Raw genomic sequence first — 20,090 nt, 5'->3', positions numbered from 1 at the left:
CTTAGTTAGCTCTTTTCACAAATGGTGGTAATAATCACAGAGATAAATCTACCTAATTTGGAGGTCAGACAGGAAGTTACTTTTTTGGAAGGGCCCATGGTGGTATCACACTTTTCTAATCCCAACATGGAATGATTCAATTCATCTGAGAAATTTCAATCTGACATGGACAAGGAAGTACGGCCGGCTACAGCAAAGTGTTCCGCTCACCTCCTCCTGTTTCCAGCTCCAGGTCTTGGAGTTGAGCAGGAGGGCATGTCCTTACTTATTTTCTTGTGGCTGGCTCCCCCAGCTGGCTCTGCCAAGATTTGACCTTGCTGCACGGGATCCTTCCAGAGACTGCCCTGAGCTTATTATAATATTTCCATGAATGGAAAATGTATTTTCCTTTGAGGAGAAGAATAACAACAACGTGCAAAGATGTTAATGTAAAACTATTTTTTTTCTTTATTGAAAATACATCTACAAAGTAGTGCTTCCCAGTCCACACTGAGTGCATGTATATGCAGAGCCTGTGATGGCTTGGCGAGAGGATGGGCTCCCCACAGGACCTTTCCATAAAAAATGGTTAGTATATTAAAAAACATACATTGTGTAACAGAATTAAGTTGATATGATTAAGTCTTTGCTCTACTAGTGTCTTAAGATGACAGCCACGTACTTTAACATTTGTAGTGTATTTCCCAAATAGAGCTTCGACATTAAATGGTTACTGCACCACAGCCTAATGTTAACTTTTATACACAGAATGCTTGGGGTCTATATAAAAATATCTCTAATTGTATATCAGAGGATGTATGTCTAGATTTTCAGTCTGTTAGCATAATTAAGTCCATTCTTCACCATTTTCAGCCAGAAACTCAAACACAGCTGCTACTGCCTGACAGCTCCCACTCAGCGTCTTTGACTGGATATTCCTTAGGGGATAAAAATTAATCTCTAAACCTGGGAGCTGCCTTGCCTGAAACTAATGCCCCTGCTGTTTCTTCTCATAACCTCATTGACAGTGTCTTCATACTGATTCATCTTCTACCATTTGTCTTATGGACACAAACAAAACAAAAGCAAACCCCACTCCAGCTGAAAGTTTTGAATTATTTGATAAGTGGGATTCCAAAACAAATAAATATTTTGTTTTCCTCATTCTAAGGACTTTTGATTAAAGAAAAACACTTTCAGATAAGAAATACCCACTCAACTCATGCACTTCTGTTAGAGAGCTCATTCATTTGACTTCCTTCAAATATATAAGTCGTCTTATGTTTTGGTAGGCAGACTTCATGGGGGAATGATTTTGGACTCAAGAGAAAAAAGTGTTTCAGTTGAAAAAAAAAGCCAGAAAAATGAACCTCTTCTTTTTTATTCTTCCTTAAAGAAGTCCTGTACTCTTGGTGTTTTCAAATCCTTTGTTTGTAATGTTGCCTGTGCTCAACTCTTTCCTAGCTCTTTAGTGTTCCACAGTGTGACCACAAGCACCCTTGCTAGCTGCTAGTCTTCTCTTCTGTTTTCGAAGTCTATCATCAGTTGAGGAGTGGCAGGAGACATTCTTCCCAGAGTAGGAAAGAAGGGAATACTTCCCCCATTGGGATGAACTGGGCAAAGAGTTTTATGAATAATCCCACTCCTGGAATGGCCTCCTGCCTGGCGACTTGCATAACCTGCACTTTGCTCACAGGACCTGGTGACCACCACACACAGCCATCCTGTCCTTAGTTAGAAATGTTCACTCCCATTGAAGTGTCTTTTCTGAAGGCATCGTGCTCCATGGATGGTACAGGGTGTTCTGAGGGGAAATAGAGGGCAGCTGCTTTCATGACATCACAGGATGTCTGGGCTGGAAGAGACCATGAAGACATCTAGGGAAGTCCCTCATTTTATAGATGAGGACACTGAGGCCTAGAGGTGAGATGGGACTTACTCAAGGCTACATGGAAACTTTGCCTTCTGTCTCTCCTCACAGCTGTGCTAGATGTATATGTGCACCTAGCTACTAATGAAATAGGTATACCAGTCAGAAGAGAAAGGGACAAAATCTTACTGTCCAACTGATAACCGGTTGTAATTCAAGTTGTTAACATTTTGAAACTAAAACTGAATTGTATTCTGAAAGATTTTTAAATTACAAAAGTTGATTTTAAAATGTTTTTAGCCTACTATTTGTCTCTTTAACTTATATAAAAAATCACATTTATAGGATTGTGTGCCACATAAACTTGTAAGATCTGATCAACACTATTTGTGATCTTGGTACCTTATTAGGTAAGACTAACATGAAATGATTTAAAAATTTCAATTGTGGGATGAAAATTATACACTTTGGCCACCCAAAATCCTCCCTTGTTTTTTGGAGGATTACTTTCCAGTCTTATCAGAAGGGAGGAAAGGGAAGATAACGGGCTTGCTGGAGCGAATGAGCTGTAATGAGATGGAAAGATTTTATAATGGTTTTTAACACCTGGTGCTCAAGAAAGCATTTCTTTATGTTAGTCTACATCTTGGTTTCACTGTCGATGGGTTTCTCAGTTTCATTGTCCTGTGCAATCAGTTGATATGGTTTCTTCATTTCATTCTCTTCAATCACTGAGTTACCCATTTCAGCATCTCTGTTCTTCAGTTCATGTCGTGACAAGTGCTCCACAATCCCGGCTCCCAGGGAGTCTCCCAGTACGTTGGTGGTGGTCCGGAGGCGATCCCTGCAGGCAGGGTGGGGAGGAGGGAAAAACGAGGCTCCCGTGAGCATCACAAGATTTCAACTTACGTTAGGAAGTGGCCAGCGAAGCACCTCTTAACATTCAGTACGCCGTATCTACCAACTGCAAGATTATGTAATAGACACATAATGTTCACAATAGTAGCTATTAAAGGTTATAAGGCCATATAGATAATGAATGTTCACTTATTAGTTTGACTGAAGTGAGAGTCCCAACAGTGGGGAATGAGCCTTCTCTTTAAGCCATTCTCATAATAATACTAAGATGTCGTTTGTCCCTCTCAGTCTCATTTTCTCATGAATGTATAGTGGAGTTTTGCAAAGACTACATGATGTGTGATGTCACAACTCACTGAAGCAGTTGTGAAACTGCAGAAACAGCAAACTCCAACTGTCTTGTATTAAGCCAGACATTAAGGAAACTTGCAAAATATAAAATAGTACCATTCTTTTCACTAAATATTGGGGTCGAGGCTGGGCACGGTGGCTCATGCCTATAATCTCAGCACTTTGGGAGGCCAAGGCAGGTGGATCACCTGAGGTCAGGGGTTCGAGACCAGCCTGGCCAACATGGTGAAACCCGTCTCTACTAAAAATACAAAAATTAGCCGGGCATGGTGGTGGGCGCCTGTAATCCCAGCTACCCAGGAGGCTGAGGCAGGAGAATCACTTGAACCCAGGAGGCAGAGGTTGCAGTCAGCCAAGACTGTGCCATTGCACTCTAGCCTGGGCAACAAGAATGGAACTCCATCTCAAAACAAGTAAACAAATAAATAAAATAAATTTTGGGGTCAAAAATGGTGATTTTTTTGCAAAAAAATGCTATTTATGTTAGCATATGTCACCTTTTTGTTTAAAGATGATAATAAATTCATTTTATTTATTTATTTTATGAATTTATTATTGTCACCTTTAAATAAAACATGTAATAAATTAACAAATGGAAATTTATAAGTGTGTCTAATATGATAAATATCAATAGATACAACCCATATAGATCAAATGCTGTTTCAGTTCTCAATAATTTTGAAGTGTAAAGATCAAAGACTGTGGAGAACTGTAGCTTTATATGAGAGTGCTCATGTTAACTGATGCTGACTGTGGACCAGACAGTATGCTGCATGCTTTCTAGGCATCACTGCACTGAATCTTGCAGTACCCCTAGGAGGTAGAGGACACGGGCACCCTCATTTTACAGAGGTAGAAACTAGGGTGGTTGGGTAATCTGCCTGGTCTCACACAAGGTCAGGGCACAAACACAGGTCCAAGTAACTGGAGAGTGAATCTTCTCACCCAGTCTGGGGTTTCACGCACACTGTCAAGCTCTTTTCATGTCGCAGTTCTAGTGAACATATGTTGTGTTAACTCCAGCTCCTACTGTGTTCTAGGCTTTGCTTTGGGCATCCTGGGGAAAGATTTCTTTTCAAAAGTGGAAGGAAACTTTCAAGAGAAAAGGCACAGAGAATGCCAGCTGGAAGAGCGAGGGAAGGGGGCACAGGGATGGGCCTGTAGAGGTTAGAGTTTGAGACGGTGGAGGGCACATTTCTTGTAACTTTCCCTAGATCCAAAACTCAATTCCACTTAATGACACTAGCTCTCTTCCCAGTGTCGGCATAGCCCAGCCTCACCCTGTTGGGCTAGGATGGGAAAATCATTCCCACTGGAATGGGAAGCACACAGAGGCAGGGCCTAAGCTGGCATGTGGGGCCTGCAGCTTTGTTCCAGCTGCTGTCCCTTCGTGTTGTGCAACTTAGAAACAGCCTTGCTGATTTATGTTGCCTTTGCAGACGCGGGTTTCCCAATTCCTGAATGGCTTTATGGAGTGAGATGTGTGGCAGCCAGATGTGCCCCTCAGGCTGATAGGGGAGTGAGTGCACATGGCATCTGGGGCTCAGTCTCCAGATAAGGACCAGGGGTCAGACAATGAGGACAATTTAACTATGGGCCGAGTGGCCCCTCTCCTCAGAGTTCTTTCTGTAGATGTGCCAGGCTGCCTGGTGCCCTAGAGTGACAGAGGGGGACCCTGTGACGGTGAGCTGGAATGCAGGCCAAGCATACTCACAGGAACCAGTCCACTGCGATGATGAGCGTGATGTCGTCAGTGGGCAGGCCGACAGATGTCAGCACAATGACCATAGTGACCAGGCCCGCCTGAGGAATTCCAGCTGCCCCAATGCTGGCAGCTGTGGCTGTGATGCTGTTAACAGAAGTACCAGAACAGAAAACACTTTTACAAAGCTCCCCACGTAGAGCATATACACTGCAAAATACGCACGGTGCCAATGCCTGACTTGCCATGTAACACAAGAGGACGTGCTTCAGAAAAAATGTAAATGAGATGTGTTTTTTTTGAAACAGAATCTCACTCTGTTGCCCAGGCTGGAGTGCAGTGGTGCAAACTAGGCTCACTGAAACCTCTTCCTCCTGGGTTCAAGCGATTCTCGTGCCTTAGCCTCCTGAGTAGCTGGGAATACAGGTGCATGCCCCCGCACTCGACTAATTTTCGTGTTTTTAGTAGAGCAGGGTTTCACCATGTTAGCCAGGTTAGTCTCGAACTCTTGACCTCAAGTGATCCACCCACCTTGGCCTCCCAAAGTGCTGGGATTACCGGCATGAGCCATCATGCCCGGCCCGTAAATGAGATTAAAAAAAAATAACATTGAACTAATCATCATGCTAACTAATATTTATCACGTGCTTACTGTGTGTCTTCTGATATACTAAGCATGGTTTATCTCATTTGGTCCTCATACAATGACCCTTGTGAAGTTGGACCTATTATTCTAGTTGCTTTTAAATAAACTGGCAGCTATACGCTTTTTAACATCCCTGAAAGTATTTTGTAAGGCAAAGTCTAAAATGCTGTAGAGTTACAATAATAATTTGTTTCTAATAATTCCCCTATCCAAGTGGAGGGTTGTAAAGTTACTGAACATTCATGATTAATGTTGTCAAAAGAATCAAATTTGGTTTCTTAGTTTGGTTTGCTTAGTTAATTCAAAAGGAAAATGATTTATGAACAAAGTTTTATAGTATTAGAAATACTTTTTATGAAGGCAGTGTAGACCTGGCTTGCAAAGCAAATGTTTTATAAATAGTAAAGTATTATCTGGTTATAAGTGGTATTAATAAAGTATTAAGTCTGTCACAGAAAGTATTCATGGTCCCCATACTGGTCCCCTTCTAAGATACTGGGACTTTTAGCTGGCATATGGCTCCCCAGAATGAAGACTACACTTCCCAACCTCCCTTGAAGCTTAGATGAAGTTCTGGCCAGTCAGACATGCATGGAGGTGACTGAGCAACTTGCAGGGTATACCATTTCTCCACTTCCCACTGGCTAAAATCTGGGGGTGGTGAGTCATCCCGGACCACCTGGATAATGATAATACCCTAGAGACTTAGTCCCTTATACCACAGAACACCTATCAATCAGCCTTGAAGGCCTTGTGGAGCAGAGCTGTGCTGCATGAAAGAGAAATATATTTCCATCTTGTTTGTCACTGTTACTGTTATTTTTAACTCTGTCACCTTTTTTAATAACCCAGAGACTTTCAATCAATATGCCAAAGTATAGGTTACAGGTGAGCTGAGATAATGATCTCCTAAGTCCCATTGTAACTACTTTGGGCCTGAGGTTCCCAGAACCCCCAGGTCAGTCATTGACCTCTGGCCCTGATCAGCCTTGTCCTTTTTACTCCAATGCATCCTACTACAACTATTATCATTTTCTACTAACACAAAACATATACACAGAGTCTAACAACTTATTTCTAAATAAACATAACAACAAATGTGTGGTGACTGATTAGATGAAAAGAAACTAAGACACCAAATGTAGGCCATAAATGTGGATTTGAACTTGGTCTGGAAGTAAAAGCTGTAAAAGACATGTTTTGGGGGACAACTGTGGAAATTTGAATATAGATTGGATATTCTGGAAGTATTTTTAAGATTCTTACTATTGTGGTTATGTAGAAAAATATCTTTATTCTTAGGAGATGCATGCTGAATTATGTACAGGTGAAATGTCATAATGGCAGAGAAAGACAGAGAAAGAAGAAGCAAACATGGCAAAACGTTTGCAGTTTTTCCATCTGGTAGAGGATGGTTGCTATAATATTGTTTCAACTTCCCTATATGTAGGGCATTTCACAACAAAATGTTGAGTGATAAAAATCCCCCCAAATCTGACTTATTTTGCTCTCCAAAATGTACTTTTAATAACAATTTAAAAAAAACCCCACAACAATGAAGAGCAGAGGCTGATCTGGATAGTGAGGCTTAAAGTGTCCCGTTGCCATTAGACTCATGGGTCCCTTGTGCAAAATAACTTTTAATAAGCAAAAAGGAGGGATTATATTTGGATATGCACATGCGTATGCCTGGCATATCTCTGGAAGAACGCAGAAGAAACTTGCAGGTAACACTGGTTGCCTCTGCAGAAGGAAACTAAGAGATGGGGGGAAGGTATGGAAAGAAAAATAACTTTTCACTGAACACCTCAAATATAATAGTTTAAAAAAATTCTCCACAAAAGTCAGATTCTTGAACTGCTTGTCAGTGTGGTCTGTCATCTATCTTACACTGTCTAAAAATTCACCCAAGAGAAAAATTTCATCTAACTTTTTATTTTCTAGTAGTATCTATACAAGCTAATATATTTTAATGCTTTTAAAAATTGAAGTATAATCTAACACTTTTAAAAAGGAGAACTATCCATACTACGTATTTTACAGACATTAAAAAGAATGATGAAGTAGACATATTTATTGGTCTATTAATAAGCAAACCAATCAAAGGCAAACATGTACGTATAGTATAATTTCACTAACTACAAAGAGAAGTATATGCATAAGTCTTTCCAAACCAAACATGAACAATGGTCACTTACAGAAGGATGTGAAGCGATGTGATGGCAGGCAAGTTTCCCTTTTTACTTTATACGTATCTATATTTTTTGAACCTTGTTATTAATTAGTGTATACATCTATAATCTAAAAAAACCAATTAAAATACCTAAATATAAAACGATTACCCCAAATCCCCACCTCTTGATTAAGTGGGATCCCCTTCCCAACCCTGGTCATCCTCTTGTCTTTTAAAAGCATTCTTTTTTTTTTTTTTTTTTGAGGTGGAGTCTTGCTGTGTCCCCCAGGCTGGAGTGCAGTGGCATGATCTCAGCTCCCTGCAATCTCTGCCTCTGGGTTCAAGCAATTCTCCTGCTTCAGCCTCCCAAGTAGCTGGGACCACAGGCCCGTGCCACCAGGCCTGGCTAATTTTTGTATTTTTAGTGGAGACAGGGTTTCACTATGTTGCCAGGCTAGTCTTGAACTCCTGGCCTCAGGAGATCCACCTGCCTTGGCTTCCCAAAGTGTTGGGATTACAGGCATGAGCCACCACACCCAGCGTTAAAGGCATTCTTAAGAAAGGGTGTATAGAACTCTTTCCTTGTACCTGATTGTAATAATTTGTCCGAAGTTCAGTTCAAAGTTGTTAACTTGAGCAATGAAAATGGCAGCCAAAGCCTCATAGAGGGCAGTCCCATCCATGTTAATGGTGGCTCCTACAGGGAGCACGAATCTGGTGACGCGCTTGTCCACGCCATTGTTCTCTTCCAGGCACTTGAAGGTGATGGGTAGGGTGGCAGAACTGAGAACAGTGAAACAGGGCACATCAGCTGAGTGTCCTGGTAGTTCTGACTGTCTGTGTGTTTGGTCTTTGGGACAGACAGTTCCTTCCTCTCCCATGTTCTAACTTAAAGGGAACTAAGTCAGCACTTGTATAAATAGGGGAGCGGGTTAAGAACAGTGTGGTCCCCTCACGGGGTCATTTGGCAGCTCTCCTGCTTCTGGGTTCCTCTGTGAGGCATCACTTGTGATCATGCCCTCATCACGACAGCCTGTGCCAAGTCACTCTGCCTCTTCTCCCTCTGGCGAATGTCAACTAAAGAGAGATGAAGTGGGTGGGAAAGGATAGTTGATTTCCAATTTGTCCCCACAAAAGATATGTAGCCAGGCATTCCCTGAATCCCAAACAGGTGTGATTGGCATCAGAAGTGAGAAAGCTAACTCATCATTCCTGGAAGTTTAAAACCCAGAATAAAATGGCTTCTCCTACACCCTACTTGAGGGGCCCTGGTTCAAGGTAACATTTCAGACTCATTTTCCACACATATATACATACCTTGAAGAGGTCCCCAGAGCAGTGATGAGTGCTTGCAGCAACCCTCCAATAAAAACCCAAGGGTTTTTCCGTGTTACCAAGAAGTAGAGGAGTGGCAGGACGATGACTGCGTGAATGAGTAAGCCAACAATGACAGTCACGGTGTACATGGCAAGCTGCCCCCCAATCACACCCATGTCTTCCATCTCCACAATCTTCCCAGCAATCAGGAAGAGAATACCCACGGGGGCATACCTGGGGAGAAGCAACACCAGCAAGGTTGGAGTCTGGTTTCCACCAAGCTAGTCCACAGAAATTTCCAAGTGATGAGAAAAAGGGAAAAGAGAGTTGACTGCCAAACTTTCCTGCCCAGGATACCATTAGGACTTACAGAAACTGTGGACTTCTTTTTTTTCTTTTGTAAGTATAAATTTCCCCTGATTCTTGCAGAATCGGGCTTTCCCCTCACTCAGAATTGCTCTAGGACACAATGTTTTTCTCTTAAACCTGGGAAAAAAGGCAGATACACAGCTTTTGATACCCACCTCTGTCTTCCTAGACAGCCCTCCTTTCACTACACGGGGGTCACTTTCCTGGTCCTCAGATACCACTCACTCCCTCTGCCTCCTGCTCCCCTGCTAAGTGTCCTGAACAGCCAGAATCCACTGTACCAATATCCAGACTTTTGGAAGCATTTTCCACATCAGAGCCTAATTCCCAAGTTAAAGCAAGAGGCACACGATGCTACACCAGTGTCTCAGGTTTGCAGTCAGTTCTCTTATTCAAGGGCCACTTTTATTATTGCCTTTCCATATCTTCATACCACTTACAAGATTACTTAGTATTATTCTTCAAATCACCTTTTTTACTTAAGTAAATTTACTTTCAGAGAAAATTCTATGTTATAGTACAAAAATCTAGTACCGCTTGCCATAAATAGAAGATGTCCATAAAATAAATTCATTATTAAACTTAATAATGTGCATGTATGTACTACTGCAGTCACGTTATAGGTGTTCTAATGAAGTCATTATTCCCCACAGGCTGCTACTGCCATTTATGAGCTTTCCTCCTGCAGGCAATAAACTGAGACTCAAAATGATTTCTACATGTTGAAATAACCCAGAGGTTGCTTAAAGGCCTCGCTGCCTGGATTTCCCTTCTGTTTGTTTCATATGTGCAGGAAACTACAACCAAACTCACATTACCAAACACAGAGAAGCCAATCACACTTAAGAAGAAGGGTCTCCTGGGAACTAAGGAGGACTTGTTTCAAATCGAGAAATACAATACTTCTTTCAAAAGTCCTTTAAGAACCCAGGCCAGGAAATCATAGGAATACCTGTTTTCAGAAATATAATAACTCAGCGTTGAATGTGCAGGCGAATGTACAGCTAGACAAGCTGCATGTGAGGTTTGTTCAGTGGCCTTGAATGGGCTTCTTTCATAAAAGAGGTGAAAGGTGGAGGCATTTAATAATATGAAGATAAATGTCCACTTTCATTCCTGCCAGGATTTCAAAGGAGCCTTTCCAAGTGGAGGCTCCTGTGGAGACCACATTCTGATCTGTCTTTGTGCCCAAGTTCATATCCATCTTGTACAAATTCCTGAAAAATGGATTTCTCTGGGCTTTGTTGGCATTAAAGACAAGGGCATTTTTAATCATGTTGGTGAGTGAGTGCTTTTCTTAGCAATGGATGCTTTCCTGCCTCAGGTGCCACGGAGGAGACTGGATTAAAAATAAAGAATGAAAGAGAGGCAACCTCCACACAAAGCCTAAGTCAATCAAAGCGTTCTCTCCCTGTTGGGTAAAGTTTACTTTCCAAAGTCAATGTTCCTCTTAGATTTATAGTCTCTCCCTTTGTCTCCTGCTGTCAACTTTATTAAAGCAAATTTTGTTATAAATTGTGGCTTGGCGTTTTGTAATACTTCCTGTGAATCCCTTAGACATTGCAGCAGAACTGCCATTTACATTTCTTTCTTAGGGCTGAAACAGATGAGGAGCCCTCAGTTTTCCTGATGGCCTAGGGGGCCTCTCCGTTTGCTTTTCCCTTTACTGGAAACACCCTTCTTCTGGCACTTTGGTATGACCGCTTCCTCTGTTCATTCAGGTCTTAACAAATTATGTCACCTCCTCAGAGGCCTTTCTGCACAATCCAAGGCAAATTTTGTGCCTTCTCCTAGTTACCTGCAATTTTATTTTAGTTTTCCACAGCACCTGTGACTAAAGCATATGGTTGATTATTGTCTGTTTCCCTTAAAAGAGTGTAAGATCTGGAATATCCTTGTATATTTTCTTTATTGCTATATCCACAGTGCCTGGCACTATATGCTTAGCATATAGTAGACACTCAATAATTATGTCTTGAATGAAAAACTAGATAAAAAATGGAGAAATGAGGAATGAGATTCCATCAGCACTGGGGTAAAAGGAGGTGACAGCTTTTGAAAACAAGGAAGCAAACTTATTAGAAGAGGCTTGCAGATAGGTTCAAGGCCTTTAGAGGCCCAGAGATTCTTCGATTTTCCTGGGCTTACCAGATTGAGATCACTGCAATTGGCCATCCTGCCTCGTGGCACCTTCCTCAGTACAGAACACATGTTGATGGCAATAACCATCTCGTATATAACATATACGGAAAATGGAAATACATACCACATTATTACTGCTACCAGTCTCATGATGGCTTCGTTAAGAGAATCAAAGAACTCTCTCAGGGCCTGCCCCTGTTCCTTCATGTTTCCAATCACAAAACCGAAGCACATGGAGAAGACAACTAGACCCAGGGCATTGACTCCATTCACAGATCCTGGAACTGGGACCAGCTCCTCTGTGATTCGGGTAAGAGTCTCCATGGCCTCAGACACATTGTTTATCACAGCACCCACGAGCGTTTCGTTGGCCTGGATGGGCACTTTAAAGCTTCTCTTCTCATAGTTGGTTTTAAACTTAAAAATAAAAAGCACAATGAGGATTAAAGGTGATTTTTATTTTTTTCTTTATATTTTCCTGTTGTCAAATTTCTAAAATGGTATCATTACTTTGTATTCAGAGACGAGTGTTATAGAAAGTCTTTCTCTCTCTTTAATCTGTCAAAACCCCTACTAGTTTCTCAACATAGACAGACAGAAACACATACTGAAATACATACAAATCATGACACACACACACACACATACACACACTCAAATACATAACAAATGATAACAGGAAAGAGATATCCAGCTAAAGATGTTGGACTAAACACGTGCATGTGCTTTTGCTTTCTTCTGAAACTGTAATAAAATGACTATAATGGGATTTTTTTAAAACCATAAACCCAAATATTCACAATAGTCCTTTTCTTTTCTGTGGGGATCATGCTATGGTATAATAGATAAATCACCTGGTATCCTTTCTCTCATATTCTACAGCTGTGAAACAAGAACAACCGTGCTGGTTCTACCTCACAGTGTTGTTGTGATAATCAAATTAAACAGAATATATGAGAACGTCTTGCAAATTTTAAAGTATTGTACTAATTTCTGCTAATCGTGCTCAATGACAAAGCCCTTCAGGGATTAGACCTGTTTAGAGATTTCAGTGGGTATTACAAATTAAAAATCCCTAAACAAGCTGTTTCCAAGCCATTCTTGATGTTATCAATTCTTAAGAGTAGGTGCCTGATTAACAGTTGCTGATGACAACTCATCTTCTCCAAGTCTATAGTGGGGTTTCTCTTCTAACTCAAGAGATGGTCTTTTTCCCATCATCTATTCAGTTTCTGCATAGATGCCCCAGTCAGGAGATGCTGGCCACATGAAACAAGTAAGCTCATCCCTCTGTGATTTTAATGAGACTAGAATTCCTGATCTTGATGGCGATTGTAGGGAAAGCACCTGTGAAAGTAATAATGTGTGGATGGTGAGTGAATCTGGAGTCTAGGGGAAGAAAGTGCTGCTGTATATGAAGTGCTTGGTCATTTCTTTACCAAGGGTTAATGGAAAACTTTCTTATCCACTGGGAAACAACTATTCCCAAACAAAGCCATGGCCAGCTGTCAATACTACGGACACATTCATGAACAGCTAGTAGCACTGGTAATTTCAAGCAACAAAAAAATTGGCCCCATTCATCTATTCCAACCAACTCTCAAATTTCTTTATTCCATTGGGTCCTTATGCATTTTATGGATTGTCCAGGGTAGATTTTCAATCCTGATCAGCCTTTCTTATGCCTCTAACTCATTCCCCTTAGACTCTGTTTGCAGCATGCACAGAAACTGCAACCTTGTTTGCATCCTGGTCTAAGCCAACTAGACCTGGGGAGAAACATTTCCTTTCCCTTCAAAATCCTGTAAATGCAAATCCAAATCAAACACAATCAGTCTGTACAAGTCAGCACTTTTTCCATCTGAAGGATCTGGAAATCAGCATTTTTGATATCACACAGGGCCAGCTGACTTACTGGAATCGTCAGCCCCATGGTGCTAGAGTTGGCTGGTTGGATTGAAAGGCGCTTATTATTTATAGTTATAGTTGTTTTTGAACAAAGAAAGTTAGATTTTGGCCTCAGGCTTATTTTTTTTTTAAAGAAAGAATTTGGTTTGAATGTTTCAATGTGTGCATGCATTACATATTAAAAATAGTCTTAAAAATTATTACAAGGGGAAAAATAAGGGAGACTTATATGTGTAAAATCCAGTCTTCTACTAGGTTGGGGTTTTGTTTGGTTTGTTTTACAGATCCTAAGCAGAAGTGTTAGGGAATTACAACAGGAGTGAATTGACACCATCTGGAGAAATGTTTGGGAAATATTATTTAACCCAGAGTGTCTGTTTCCCTTTTAATATTTTAGGCAACAAAGCTCTCATATTCAAGTGAGGTTAAAGTGAGCTTTATTGATTTTATCTTCTAATGGTAAAAGGTATTTGTATTTGCAACACAGAGCCAAGAGTTGCTTGTATATGAGCTAAAAGGAGCTGGACTTCACTATAGCCTCCAGGTCGGTGTCTCATCACCCTGAATATTTCTTTCTTGGAAGCAGAATGGAGTAGCAGAAAGCAGACAGAATTTGGAGTCAACACAATGAATTTGAATTCTGAGTCTTCCACTTACTACTTGTGAGAATTTGTGCGTGATACATAATTGCTTTGAGTCTTATAGATGAGCTGCCCCATCAGTGAAATGAAGACAATGATACTTATAGTATTTATGTGAGGACTAAAAATAATGTTAGTGCTTGGCATATAGCAGGATTTCCATGAATGATGATGCCATTCCTTTCTGCTTTGGCTCTCCTTTAGAGTCCATTAGGTGCTTGGTAGACTTGAAAAAAAAACAGTCCATTGATATTTAAATCAAACCCAGAAATCTAAATAATCTCTCTAATCTTCTTTAAGGCAAGTTATAATATATTTTATATTGGTGTTTGCTTGGTTGGTGGGCTTTTGCCAGTGGGGAGTTGGGTGATAGGAAGGGGGGGGGGTCTTGTGATTAGCCTTCTTAACAATAGCAGACTGAATGAGATATTTGTATGCAAGACACACTGTGTCTGACAACTACTAAGCCTTCAATACAAGGTAAGAACCATCCCTTCCCCAAAAAATTCCTGGAAAACGCTAGTGTTTTTAATCTGGTTGACAAGAGAAGTATTTCTTATAGCAGAGAAATGAGGGGGGAAAAGAGGGTCCCACTTGGTTTGGTATAGAAAAGAGAAATTTAAAAGGCGAGTTAATGTCTGTAGAGTGTTTACCTGTTTAAAGCAGGCTTCTACCAGATTTGGAGGGAACATGTTCCTGCAAAGAAAATAATAGTTACTTGCAAAATTTTCCAAGTAATAAGTTTGCTCCTTAAATTCTGTTTCATTGCGTGTAAGGTAAAGATTGCATTGAACCAAGCAACAAATGGAAAAAGAAAAATGTTAGTGGATTTTACAGCTTGAAAAGGAATATGTGGTCCTCCCTAAGTGTGGCCCATGTAGTTCATATTTTCAGGGGAGTCCAAACTCGACTCATTTATCCGCTTGTCAGCCAATGGGGTTCTTCATTCAGCCATTATATTATTAAAAATCCTGCTGCTAGGAATAATCAAAGTAAGATTGGAAATGACTTTTATCATTAGCTTTCTGGTTAACTAAGGTATTGTTTAGCAGTGGTCATTTTGGTTATTGTGCCATGTGTCTAGGAACCAAATGTTCTGAATCAAAAGCCATGGTCGGCCTATGGAATTTTATTCTCCAGAAAAGCCTCCCAAAGGCATCCTGGGGAATGGGGTTTTGGCACTGAATTGCTAAAGCTTCTGCAGCTCTTTGGTAGCCAATGGAGAGATGACCTGCAAAATTTGAACTTGAAGCCCATGTGGCAGGATTTGTTACTTCTTCAGATACTGTGTCAAAGCACTGTTTGTGTTTGTAGGGGGTAGAGTAAGGGACAACACTCTGGCTGGGAAGTCTGTCATCAGCTGTGTGACACTGGCCAAGTCATGGCACCCATTTATGTCTCAGTTGACTCATCTCTTAAAGAGGAGATTGGATTAAACTATCATTAGGGCTCCAAGATGAAAGACTATGGGAGAAGGAGAAATGATCCAGCAGTTATCCACAGGCTCAAGATTCCAGCAGTTGCATGTTATCAAAGTTATATTTTAATATTATAAATGTTTGTCCCTTTCTTCCTACTAGACCGTCCTGTTTTCTTTTCCTTCCTATCTACGCTCTGTGGGGTTGTTGCTATCAACCTTGATAGAAATATGCATTCAGGAGATTCCAGGATAAATGTTCAAACCAAGTGATTGGTTGTGGGCAGGATACATTTGTCACTGGAGAAAGGCAGGGCAGAAACACAGTCTTCTGATGGATCAACCAGACTGAGGATGACAAGATTCCAATTCTTCAAACAAGGAATAAAAATTACAGGGAAAGAAAATGTAATATAATAAAATACTTCTAATCTAAACTATCTGAGGGTAAAGTTCATGAAGAAATGGTGAAAAGCCTTAATTAATTGTATGAACTAAATAAAAACATAGCTATTGAATGTCAGCTTGGTATGAAATAATGTTATAGGGTGGCTTGATACATGCAGATCATTGTGATTAACTCCCTGAAAGGGGACTTTCAAGAAAAGGCCTCTTGGGTAGTGTTTACGTACATAGAGATGGTGCAAAGTCACCCATGGTGGGAATCGAGAGGTGCTGCTGAAGGTACCTTCTGCTCCCCAAATCTCTCTTGACTTTACCTGCCACAGCCCCATTCCTTGAGATGGCACGGAGGAATTTCCTTCAGATGATCAATGGAGAATGGGCCCTTTAGACAGGTATCTATAATTGGCAACCCAGTCACTCTGCAGGTAAGTTAGCTGAAAAGCTGGGAGGAAAAGAGCTAGTCTTTGGGAAGACAGGCTGAGAGAGACTAAACAGTGGGGGAATGCTGAGCAGACGGGGGATCTAGAGCCTGTGCTGAGATATCTTTCTTTGTCATTCTAGATTCACTCTCCATGCTGTCTATGCCCTGGGAGCCTGGCCTCTATGGACCACAACACATGGGTTCTCTTGCCCTCTGGCTTCCTACTCCTATTAGGTTTGTCTAGTGACATGCACGGACAGATCACAGGGCAGAGGGAGTCTACATTCTCCCAGAGCTCTCTTTGACAGATTTTGTGGCAGCTCCCTTCCTCCATTTAGGGCTCCTGAGGACCTTCCCTCCCGAGGCTATAGCTCTTTCTGGGTTCCAGTAACACCTTCTTTCCTTTGCTTCTTCATAGCTAAGGGTGTTAACAAAATAGTTGCTTACTGTTAGTGCTTTGGGGCCTCAACATCCTTTGTAGGTTCCTTTAAGGCTGCCTGCACCTTGGCAAACCTTCTTCAAGGTTCCTTTAGAGTATGTGGTATGCTTCTTCCCAGGACCTGACTGAGCAAGGGCAGGTGTGTAGGGGAGAGGAAGCAGGAAGGTGCTAGGATCGAATTTTGGCTTACGTCACAGTTCTACATAAGGCTGACTCTATTACCAAGTCTGCTTCAAGTAGTAGATAAAACTCATTTGTAATCAATGTATGGTTTGTACGTAAAACAATGCTAAAGAAGCCATCCTTTATTTTTATTACAGACCTGCCAAATTCTTTCTCCATAAATATTATGAAAGGAAAACCTTGGAGCAGGTTTGACAAGATGATTTCTAAAGTCCCTCTGGAACCAAATTGTGTATAATGTGTTGTGCATAGTGGGCAAGGATACTGATCACAAGTTCAAAATCAGAAGGGTCCAAAGAATTTTTACTTGAATAAAAATTAGCCTTAAAGAACAGCACTTAAGAAAAATAGGTTACGAATTATTACAATTCCAAGGTGAGCTGCATAGTTGAGAGAGGTCAGTGACCAGATTCTGAATCCTAAAAGCAAGGCTCTCAAAATCCATATCCTCTCCTTGCTCTTTTCGCCTCTCTCATACAAGATCAGAAAATGGATCCTTTCTTCAATTTCTATAAGAAAGAAGTAAAGGTATATGACCTTCATTTCAAGCCTGGCAAGGCTGGTTCAGTCACACACCTCTTCCAGGGTTTGATTAGCTTCCCAGTAAGAGGGTCTGGATGGTGAAAATACACCCCAAAGGATGGGCTTGCAAGGACATACCTGATCAAGTCCAGGAAGGCATCTGCAGCTGTCACTTGTACAATTTTGCCTTCTCTGTGCATGTTTTCCTTTGTGCCCTTCCCAGGATGGATGATGATGACAATGATTATGCCAATCACCACAGCAATGATGGTGGTAGTCATATAATAGACTACAGCTCGCATTCCCATCTTCCCTGATGCCTTACTATCTAGCGCTGCCATTCCTGGTGGAGGCAAACAGAAGATTTTCAGGAAGTCAGTCCAGGGAATTCTCCAGTGGAAGACAATGGGAACAGCATTTCCTTTATACTCCCCTACCCTCATCCCACCCAGCAATGGGATTTCGTACATATTGTGAGAACCTGGCCCCATATTTTACAAGATGAAGGGAAAAGGTCGAGGCTAGAATGGTGAGGCATCAGGGGTGTGAGTGAACATGCAGTCACTCATTTTCTGCCCCAAGAGTTGATTTCACATGGCCAAATCAATACTGTTCTCTAATGGTCCAAAAGTGCAATCAGATTGTTTCCTAGGTTACTACTAGCTGGGGAAGCTATGAGTGTGAGTAGTGCGTGTGTGAGTGTGCCTGTGTGCATGTGTGTGTAAAGAAATACTTAAAACATTTTTCTGGCAGGATAATGTAAGTTTACCTCAAGTTCAAGCACTGTGGTGGTTCACACACAGATTAACTGCCATTAACTTCTTTCAAAAGAATTATTTTATATATGTATTTGGGAGTCTTTTTTGATGTTTTAATGTACAATTTAAGCTATTATTCTGATCACCCGCTGATCTATCTTCAATTTGCATTTAAAGTAGACATTGGCTTATAAGGTTCTCAAATAGTTTCTCTGCTATTATTTCATCTCATCCAATCAAAAAAAATTTTAAAAATTATCATGGCACAGTTCTCATTCTTTTACTCTGTCTTCCTCTTTGTCCCACAGGTCTGAGATGCCTCATCTCTTGCTAAATATCCTTCTTTCCCTCATTTTCAGAACATCTTCAAAGTCTGCCTCAGGCAAGGTGTCATCCTAGAGAAAAAAGGAGGCATGACTTTTAAGGTTTTCCTAAAGGCTGTAGCTAATGGAACACAGTTTGATGCTTTTTGGGCTGAAAAACTATTGGAAAAGACACAAAATTCTCAAAAGATTAAATTATCTACATTAATATGAGCTCTTCTGTTTTATTAGCTGTATCTTCCCTTTTCTTCATTCTTTATCCTCCCCAATCCCACTAAAATCCAATTATAGTGTAGTCCAATTATAGTTAATTGAGTTTTTTTTTTTTTTTTTTTTTTTTTACAATTTAAAATGGTGTTTCCACAAATGTATTAAAAGGTTATACAGTATTTCAATAATGAGTATCAGATTCTAATGGTGGTTTAATATTTAGGTAGTGGCCCTGTTCACACAAACATATTTAGAGTTTGTGTGAACTCTAAATATTTGCATATTTAGAAGGTAAAGTACTGATTAAAATTGTGTCTACGATTGCCAGATAACTGATTGAGTTTGCTTAAAAATCTTAATACAAAGGTAATTAGCTTAAGTGGAAATTGAAGCCATGACCTTCAATTTATAATTTCATTTGTATTTCAATCGTATCACCTATAATTTTCATTATAAGCCCTTAGTATTTCATATGTTCTCATTTTTAACAACCTATAATGCAGATTAAAAAAGCAATTAAGTTACAGTCTAAAGGATTTAACACCAAGTGGAATGGAGTGAGAACTTGAACTCGGGTCTTATGTAACTAGGTTCAGTGCACTTTCTGCCTCTGAGAAAACCAACTGCAGCTCCCACAGATAAGCAGGCCAGCTTTGGCTTTGATGTCATGCACTTAGCCTCTTTTATCCTTGGCCACTTTCTCGAAACCTGGGGCTAAGTATTCATTTGTTAGGATGGCACCACTTCAACACTTCAAATTTGTTAAAAATGGGCTAATCTGTTCCCAACCGAAGTATCCCATCCCCGTGCAGTTTCATTCTCAGGTCTGAATCACATCTCAAAATATCTTGGCTTGGCTGTGCTCAAAATGATTTCTCTCAGAAGGGGCCCACTCTCTTTCCCATGAGTGCCTGAACTTGTCACCACCAAAGCCTGCAATTCTTCCAGCTCTCTCCCTGTGGAACCGGCGAGTAGTGTAAGCACAATACGCCGGATATCTCTGGGTACCAGGGAGTACCAGGCGGCAGTATTTTCTTCCTCCGAGATGCTTTTTTCCCTCTCGCCTTCTATTTTGTGGTGCTGTTCCGTTCTCACGCCAACTCTTCTCTGATGCTCCTGCCCACTATTCTCGACCTACAGCTATTCGGAGAGAGTGCTAAGTGGTCAAGGCAGAGCACTGGAAACCAAAGTGGCAAACAAAGGATGAGGTTTAATGTCCCTTCTCACACCATGGGGAGAGGGAGAGGGAAAGTTATCCCAATACCCACAGCTACAGGGCTGTCGACTCTAGAAAATAAAGTTAATAGGTTTTTAAAAAATGTTTAAAGTAAAAACCAATATGAAAACATTTTCTTCATACTTTCTAATTCTAAATAGCTGAAGACAACCATCAAGGCATTTTTTCCCAAAGAGCACAGAAGGAGATTCAATCATCAAATGAGAGGCCTCACTCACC

General features: G+C 40.8%; 1 protein-coding gene across 9 annotated transcripts in view; it reads right to left on the bottom strand.

Moving 5' to 3' along the window:
• Positions 1 to 423: 423 nt before the first annotated feature.
• The window catches only part of SLC1A3 (solute carrier family 1 member 3), a 92,624-nt gene continuing 72,957 nt past the window's right edge, over positions 424 to 20,090 (bottom strand). For all 9 annotated transcript variants that reach the window (XM_024246855.3, XM_009240641.4, XM_002815497.5 and 6 more), the window contains 7 exons: positions 17,482 to 17,686; positions 14,610 to 14,652; positions 11,532 to 11,824; positions 8,897 to 9,130; positions 8,168 to 8,362; positions 4,773 to 4,907; positions 424 to 2,693 (listed from right to left, as the gene is read on the bottom strand). In XM_024246855.3, coding sequence (XP_024102623.1) covers positions 2,489 to 2,693; positions 4,773 to 4,907; positions 8,168 to 8,362; positions 8,897 to 9,130; positions 11,532 to 11,824; positions 14,610 to 14,652; positions 17,482 to 17,686 — 1,310 coding nt within the window. In that variant the 3' untranslated portion in view covers positions 424 to 2,488. The remainder of the gene's footprint in view (positions 2,694 to 4,772; positions 4,908 to 8,167; positions 8,363 to 8,896; positions 9,131 to 11,531; positions 11,825 to 14,609; positions 14,653 to 17,481; positions 17,687 to 20,090) is intronic.

Source organism: Pongo abelii, chromosome 4, assembly GCF_028885655.2.
Source record: "Pongo abelii isolate AG06213 chromosome 4, NHGRI_mPonAbe1-v2.0_pri, whole genome shotgun sequence".
NCBI lineage: Eukaryota > Metazoa > Chordata > Mammalia > Primates > Hominidae > Pongo > Pongo abelii.
Note: the sequence above shows the minus strand (reverse complement) of the source record. Positions and strands in the feature narration are given on the sequence as shown.